This window comes from Olea europaea, unplaced genomic scaffold (assembly GCF_002742605.1).
Source record: "Olea europaea var. sylvestris unplaced genomic scaffold, O_europaea_v1 scaffold3307, whole genome shotgun sequence".
NCBI classification, from domain to species: domain Eukaryota; kingdom Viridiplantae; phylum Streptophyta; class Magnoliopsida; order Lamiales; family Oleaceae; genus Olea; species Olea europaea.
In genome coordinates this window covers 7,143-15,298 of record NW_019252007.1, presented here as the reverse complement: position 1 = coordinate 15,298, position 8,156 = coordinate 7,143, and the positions used below count along the sequence as shown (strand labels likewise).

Here is an 8,156-nt window from a genome sequence, read left to right as displayed (position 1 = left end):
GATTCTCATCAATGTGAAAACTCTTCTATATATATACCATGAGTGGGGATGTTAAAGCTAAAATTGCAGGATCTCCTAAATGTAGATGCATGAGCTTGTCTCACTTATATGCTGCTATGGCATTCTTCCCTCAAGATTATCGTAAGAAAAGGAAATAGACTTGAGTGGAGTAATCTTTAACAAGTTGTTTTCATATATCTAGAGTAGAATTCTATGGTTCATGCCGACGACGACGGGAATTACTAGACTCGACCTAATTTCATAGGACTAGACTTCCTTATCCCGACTGATGTCATTGACGCTACTTGCCCAGAAATTAAAGAACAAAATTCTCTATTGTGATTTTTTTGACGAGTTTCGGTTAGGAAGGTTAAAAGAGAGAGGCTTTCCATCAGTCAAAAATTTTGTTCCAATAAATCAGCCAACTCCATCTTCATCTTTTGGGAAACCAATTGAATTATGTTTCTTTAACATGTCCCCTTCAAGTTGAGAGGCAAGGAAGACAAACACTAAACTTGTCACAAAATCTGGCTGGTGGTGGCAGTACATAGCGGTAGTTTGTCTCGAACATCAGTGCTTTTTCTTCACTTGATGATAGCTCTATGGTAGCTGCATTTTTTTTCTCGTTTTGAAGAAAACATGTCAAAGCATGGCTCAAGTTCCATTAGCTCACTGCTTGGTCAAACGACAACAAGCTCATTTGGTTGAGCGTCAACAATTGCAATGGCTTAAATGTGAGGAATCCAACTTTAACACAATTTTCGTTGTCGAAATACCATCCAGCTCTTTGATCTTTATTTCATTTTCATTGCTAAAATTAAGTAGTTCATTACCTGAGACCCTTCTTGATTAAATGAGGGATGAATTCCACATCCATCTCATTGTTCCAATGAACCGAAACAATATTCAACATATCCCGCAAAGAGCAAGTGCCAGAAAACTGGAATTGACAGAGCTATGAATCCCTTGAATTGTGTTCAAATATAGTCTTCACAGCGCGATGAACAAAGGTGTTAACTTTCTTGACTTGGAGATTCAAAAAAACTAGATTTCGTCGACCGAATCTGATGAGCAATGTTGGCATAACCCAATGGTTTTGGCAGTGATGGAGTGAAGGCCTCTATTGCTGTATTGACTTGGTGACGAACAAAGCGGCATTTTGTGCCACATGCAGATGATCTCGCATTGTCGATTTGCAGCTTGTTCACAAGTTTCAAAAGATTGTAATACGTCAGAAGTTGGAGCCTCACAAAAAAATCGTCGAACAAGCACATTTAAAGAAAACAAATTGAAAAAGAAGGGAAAAAAAACCTGGCTGGACGAGCGGCACGAGGTCGCTCGCTTGCCAGAAACAAAAGCTTTCAAAATTTACCCAATTTTGGATTGACCTGCTTTGATAATATAATAATACTTGAAATTGTTGTAACATAAAATTAAGCTAACCTTTCACAAATTAAAGCCTTTAAATTTTCTGTTTTAACATGAAATTAAAATATCATAATACATATTGTAACTTATATTTTGAGCAGTATGAGGTCGCTCGCTAGAAACCAAAGCTTTCAAATTTTGTAATTGGAAGATCCCATGGAGAAGGTTCAATGTGGTCGAAACAAACTGTATTGTATGACTCGTAATAGCAATATTTTATATGTGCTTGATGTGACGTGAGGAAAGGTTTAATCCAGAACGAGTATCGAGGCGAGAATTCTCTCGAGTTGTGGATCGCATATGTTTTTGGAGGACTCATCTATGTAAGAGTTGTCACGAGGCTGCGGCTATAGGATTGGGCTATTCTTTAGAAACTTTTATTACATCGTTACTATTAGTGGAACAATTGAAGTTTGGCCAAAAAAATCTAATTCAAGGCTTAATCCATTATCCGTTAAATGGAAGCTGTAATCACTAAGCAAGGTTTAAGTCGAAAGACACCTACACTTATTGCACAGTACAATATTGTCACTTTATATATCTATTTTGAAAGTTTAAAACTTGTGGGGGATTATTGTAAAATTAAGTTTTAGTCTTCCACAAATTAAAACCTTTTAATTTTTTGTTTTAACATAAAATTAAAATATCATAATACATATTATAACTTATATTTTAAGGGTTTGAACGTGAAAATTGATTTTTTACCTATAAAAGGTGATTATATTCTTTGTTGGATATATCTTAAAAACCACTAGAGAGAAAACTCTATACATTTCATATTATATTTATGTAATTTTTAGCAATTTGATAAAGACTCATTCTTTATTTTCCTATGATCGCGCCCATATAAAGAGAATCGATTATGAGTCATATGAGTTTTATCTTGAAGTCGTGTAGTGTCGAAAGTATCTGCACAAAAGAGATGCAACAAGGCTTTAGGACAACGTCCTTGATGTAGTCCCCTAAAGTTTGTTTTCTAAGTCTCTTCTCATGTTTATGTTATATTGAGTTATAGGTTCATTGTTGAATTATGTTGTTTATACTTGTTGTGTTAATCAATAATTTACATACAAATTACCCATTTTTCCCAACAAAAATTTCATGTTAAAAGGTTAACTTTGCTAAAAGAAGTGACAAGATATGATTCTTTTATTATTATTATTTTGAAAAAAGGGCATCTATACATCCTTAATGAATTTTTAGGCTCAACCAAGGAAAGTCAATCAGGGTTAGGATTCCCCAACCATATATATCATAAAAAAGACGAACGTACATGGAAGGAATGAAAATACTCTTTTGAGCACAAAAAACTTAAAATCTAATTGCTCTTTTGAGTTTTAAATGGATTGAATTGCTCTTTTAAATTTAATGAACTCTATTATCATATTAAGACTTGAAGTTTCATCATAAAAAGCTTTGCATAAATAGTTGGCCCAAAAGGTGATAATCGGCTTAGGTGAAAAGTCTTCTCAGACTAAGTAGAAATGTAGCTCCATGGACTAGGAGCATTAGCTGTTGTGGCACATCAATACATGTTCATATACCCTTTTTACTATTATCTTAACTTATCAACCCTTAAGTCATATGTTTAGGAGTTTTAAGTTGGGAAGAGTCTCAGGTAATGAGCCGAGTGGCTTGCAAGAGTTGGCTCGTGACTCATCATAACGAGTTGAAAATACAATTTCAGTAAAAAAATTATTGGTAAGCCGCAAGCGGCTTGGCTCGTCCCACAGAGGGACAAGCTCATGGCTCAACTAGCCCCATTAAAACCCCTACATTTGCTCCAAAAATAGGATACTTCCCCTCTTTTTATAAGTACTAAATAGTTATCAGATAATCCAAGTATGGGAACAACATCCCACCAAAGAGTTGAAGATAGGACATAAAGGTGAAACGAACTACAATTTATGCATTGGTAGGCTTTAGAAAATATTGAACCCATGCCCTAAGTGGATAGAATGAATTGTTAGACTACTTCGAGGCCTTCCCAGTTGAGAATGTGAATATTAAGTCGTCCATTTAGTGCATATTGCAAGTGTGTAATAACATATTTAGGAAAAGGGTTATAAGAGTGCCAGAGTTTTAAGAGACTAAGATTGCTAAATGATAAAATAAAGAGAAAATATTGTACTTTTGATCCACCCCTGTTACCAGATACCTCAACACCAAGGCAACATAACGGCCCACATTAAAGATAAGCCAAACCTGACTGGATTAGATCCATTCTGCACCTCTAGACTTGAATGCACAAGTACGCATGTAATAAGTTGGGCAGTTTTATATTAGACCCCCTGCTACTTGAAGAGCTCATTAATGCTGATCATAGGGACCACATTACTTTTAATTAACTTTCCCCCATATTACTCTTACATAACTTTCAGTAATTTATTAGTCACATTGAATGTAAATTTGATCACAAATAATAACATAAAACATATGTCATGACTTGAAATTTTTTTGGATGGACGTGGCGTGGTGGGAATGGAGGTGGGCTAAGGTGTGATGATTTCATGAGATGGGGTGTGATTTCCAATTTTTAATTTTTTGAAAATTTTTTGAGATGTTGGGGCGGGGTGGGATTTCCTATTTTCAAGTTTCGAAATTTTTTTACAAGTGGGGTCGGGAGAATTAATTTTAATTAATTATATATTATGTCCCTATTTATTTCTCATTATTTGTCTATTAAAATGAAAAACAGCCGTGCTTCACATACAGAGGAGAGCCTTACAGGCCTCACACGTACGTGGAGCCCACGTATTTTTATTTATTTTTAATATTTGTGGGGCCCCTGCACAATGAGGGCCTTGTAAAACATCTGTGAGTAAATTTTTGTACTTTGGGCATTTCTGAATGAAAAATATGATTGTTATTTATCATATCTAGTCATCATATTTGACTTTCTATCTTTTGTGTGAAGCCCGTAACTATGATTTTCTATCTTTTGTGTGAAGTTCGTAACGATTATATTTTTCATTCTTATTCTTATATTAATGTGGTTCAAACGCGGCCTATATATATATTGTTAATTGGAATTAAAATTTTGAAATAATTTGGCAAATTTGTTAAACGTGATTCGTATATGTCCCAAAACTATGTACTGTATTCCATTCCCTCCCACTTTCCCACGCCTGCAACCAATTCTTCGCCTTATCTCAATGGAGGCAAAACTGAGCCTTTTCTCTGCTCAAAGTCAAACCCCTGCCCGAACCGTTTTCTGAAAATGGATAATATCCTGGCCACATTAGTTTGGCCGGAAATTCGGGATCTTGACCCGACCAATTTAACTGGGCCAGATCAATGCGGAAGAAATAGTTCCCTAAAAATTCAAATTCCAGCCGCAGTGGCAGTCGGTGTTATTTTGCGTGTATTTCGGTTGCAGAAAAGAGAAGAAAAGGAGTTTTGGCCTACGTTGGCTCAGCTCGTTAAGAATCCTCTGGCTTTGGTTCCTAAAGATACAGCTCTTTTTGCAGCCGGCGCAATTGCCGGGGCCGCCGTCAAAACCGTCACCACGTCACTCGACCGTATCAAGCTCCTTATGAAGGTATTTTTTCAGTTTATTTTAGTAATTCAGCAATTTTGCGGTTACTGGGATAATTTCACCCTAATTTTATAATAGTTACAGTGTTACTACTTCCTTTGTTCTTCTTATCTATCACTTGATTTGTATTGCAGGAAATTTTCGTCTGATTCATGAGTGTTTTTCTTCTATTTCTAATTTTGTGAGTAGTAAAGATGTTAATCTCTCGCATTTGTCTTTACTAATAAGGTTGGTTTCAAAGTTTGGAATACATAACGGTTGCCATTACAATAAACAAGATTTTAACTTTTTCTGTTCCATATAATCTTGTCTTGTAATTAAGAAGTGCAATTACAGTTTTTCCGGTTTAATTTAAAAAAAAAAATAAAAAAAATACTGGACATTATAAAGTGGCAATGCACATTGTACATGATTCATTCTGGTCATCGCCTTCGGGTATTTTTTTAATCATTTGGACACTGTTTTCTTGATTGGAAATCAGGTTGGTGCTAGTCTTCATTTCCATACATTCACATGTCTGTGTTGTACATCCTTATATGACTACTACATGAGGCTATAGTTTCTTTTAGAAGGGGCAAAATAAGGCAAGAATTTGGCTTCTCCTGTTAAAATAAGAGGTATTGCTTATTCTTCTTTCATTTTACATTGCATTGCAGATTCATGGGCTTAGAGCTGGAAAAGAAGGTACAAAGAAGGCTATAGGATTTATTGAGGTCTCCATGATGTCTTTCTTGCCAATTGTCTTAGTTGTTTGCTTGCAAATGTTCTTCATGCACTTTTATTGACATTGCTAAGTAACTGCATATTGAACCTAGAACCAAAGGATGTGCAGACTGTCACTGCTAATACATTTAAGGATATTCTTCTAATCCACCATGATCACACACTATTTATCTCCAAATGGCTGGAAAGGCCATTACTGTCCTAGTGTCCTATTTTCCCCTTTAGATTTACCATCGTAGGTCATTTCTTGATGAATTTCAGAAAGATTCATGCTCTCCTTTAGAGACTACATAGCTAAGTTATTTACTTTTAAAAATTAAAATGTAACTTTTTATGTTCTATTCTTCTTTAAGGGTGACAATTTACACTTAGCCAATGAGGGTTGACTCTGCCATGCAATAAGCTGAAGTGTGATAAAATTGATATTATCTTTAAAATACTAATGTATACAAGATACTTACAAAATTTACCATTGTGTTTCCATTTCTAGATAAGTAGAGAAACAGAAAACCAGTGCTTGGGTGAATAATACGAAGGAAAGTTGCAAGAAAGAGGATGCAAGCTACCCGATTTGAGGAACCTCTGAAGCTAAAGCTTTCGTGCATAGCAGAGAAAACAAGATGAAAAGTGATTGTGGGCTGTACGCGATCTTGAGACTAAAATTCTCCAAGCTTATGGTTTCAATATATAGACTAGTTATCACTGTATTTTACTGAAATCATTTCTAGTATCCTTTACTCACGAAACTAAACTCACTCACTCACTGAGCTGGAGAAGATCTATAAGTCTGGAGTCGACTGGTGCTGATCTGCAATGGCTTGACTCATCATGTAACTCCTTAAGAAAACACAATGTTTGTATGTGTGTGCTGCATATGCTCAAACCTAACCGCTTGTATCTGTCATGTTCCTTTTCCTGGTCGTAATATGAGTGACCTGTTAAGTTAGTTCGTCATTTTCTGAATAGTCTTTTTCGTAGTTCGTAACATCACTGCCAAAGGCGCTGATGCAGTTTCATTTCCCTTTTTATATGGGAATCATGAGCTTTATTTCATTTTCCGAGTATTCAGCCATTCTCTATTATCTCTCTTCATGCAACTTCTTTTTCTTCTTGGACATATTTTTTGACTTCATGGTTACTGATAGGTGATTTCTTATTAAGTCAGTTGCATTCCATTTGGGTCATGTTTAAAGTCTTTTATTAGCTTCTCTTTCTGTACATCATCTGCCGTCCTTGCACTGTTGTACTTCAACTCAATTCACAGTTCACAAAATGCTGCTTCTATATTTTTCACCATATATTGTACAATGATACCATATCCTTAACCTTTTGAATTTGTTTAAGCCTTCACATTAATTGGGAAGGAGGAAGGAATTAAGGGATACTGGGAAGGAATCTTCCCTAGGTATGCTGTTCCTTTTTTCTCTTAAGGTGTGTTTGACAGTCAATATTTTTTATGGAAAATATCACTTTTCCAACCAAATTCCTACTTTTCTTCTGTTTGATTGATATTTTTTTCCATGGAAAACATTTTCTCACTTTTGGTCACATGTCTATATTTTCATGTTTTCTTTAGGGAGAGTAAGTTTTTATTTTCCATGTAATTCTCCCTCTTTCTCTCTCATCTACCTCCTCCTTTTCTCATCTACCCACTAATAAAAAATAGACAAATATAATACATACTAGGTTGAAAAATAAATAAATCAAACACATTTAATTGACAATTTTCATGCAAATAAGTACTAGACAATTTAATTATCTAGAATTTATTTTCTTTCCATGTAAATTTCATGCTTACAATCAAACACACCTTGTCAAGTAAGAGCTTTTTTCTGCAGCCATTCAATGATTCTAGATGTGGTTAAATATTTCATTGAGCTGAAACTGTTGGTAACTTGTTGTTCTTCTTTTCCTCTTTAATACTCTAGGTGATACAGATCATACCTTATAGCGCCGCCCAGTTTGCCTATGAAACATACAAGGGGATGGTGAAACTATCTTCTAAAAGAAGTATAGCATCATATGAAATTTGCATTTATATGACAAATTGCTGTTTCATTTTCCAGAAACTTTTTCAACTAAAGGACGGGGATCTTTCTGTAATTGGAAGATTTGCAGCAGGTGCTTGTGCTGGCATGACTTCAACTTTTGTAAGTTACAAAAGAGATAAAGAGACTAAAAACTAGGTCTTGTTAGATTCTTGGTGTGAGTTTTTCAATTAGTACAAATTACTTAAGTGGCACTAGAGGCCCATGGGAGCTTCTTGAGAGCACAAAGCAAGAATTTGACGTCTACAATGTTATTCAGGATCACTCCATTTCTCTCTTAGAACAAACATGAACAAAAACCTAGTTTATTTACTTACATCAAGTTTTTATATCTTCTGATATTTTGTCTTTGTAGGTTACATATCCTCTAGATGTCCTTAGGTTAAGGTTGGCTGTTGAACCTGGATATAAAACAATGT

At 35.1% G+C, this 8,156-nt stretch overlaps 1 protein-coding gene across 11 annotated transcripts; it reads left to right on the top strand.

The window, feature by feature from the left end:
* The first annotated feature begins 4,491 nt into the window (after window positions 1-4,491).
* LOC111385838 lies at window positions 4,492-8,156 on the top strand. 11 transcript variants are annotated; one of them, XR_002701120.1, is made up of 6 exons: window positions 4,492-4,969; window positions 5,623-5,679; window positions 6,180-6,519; window positions 7,618-7,677; window positions 7,756-7,839; window positions 8,093-8,156. XR_002701120.1 is itself a non-coding variant. In XM_023010264.1 (3 exons), the coding sequence occupies exons 1-3, from the start codon at window positions 4,508-4,510 to the stop codon at window positions 6,185-6,187; spliced, it is 498 nt and encodes a 165-aa protein (XP_022866032.1). In that variant the 5' UTR covers window positions 4,492-4,507; the 3' UTR covers window positions 6,188-7,386. The 11 variants fall into 11 exon arrangements, 3 of the variants coding, with proteins under 3 accessions (XP_022866032.1, XP_022866030.1, XP_022866031.1); XR_002701119.1 differs by lacking the exon at window positions 7,618-7,677 and adding an exon at window positions 7,034-7,094; XR_002701117.1 differs by having other exon boundaries at window positions 6,180-7,094.

Excerpts from the sequence above, each read along its gene's own strand:
- LOC111385838 (XM_023010262.1), top strand. The coding sequence starts at position 4,508 with ATGTCCCAAAACTATGTACTGTATTCCATTCCCTCCCACTTTCCCACG. Across the intron at positions 4,970-5,622 it reads GTATCAAGCTCCTTATGAAG|ATTCATGGGCTTAGAGCTGG; the intron begins GTATTTTTTCAG and ends ATTGCATTGCAG. Across the intron at positions 5,680-6,179 it reads AGGCTATAGGATTTATTGAG|ATAAGTAGAGAAACAGAAAA; the intron begins GTCTCCATGATG and ends TTCCATTTCTAG.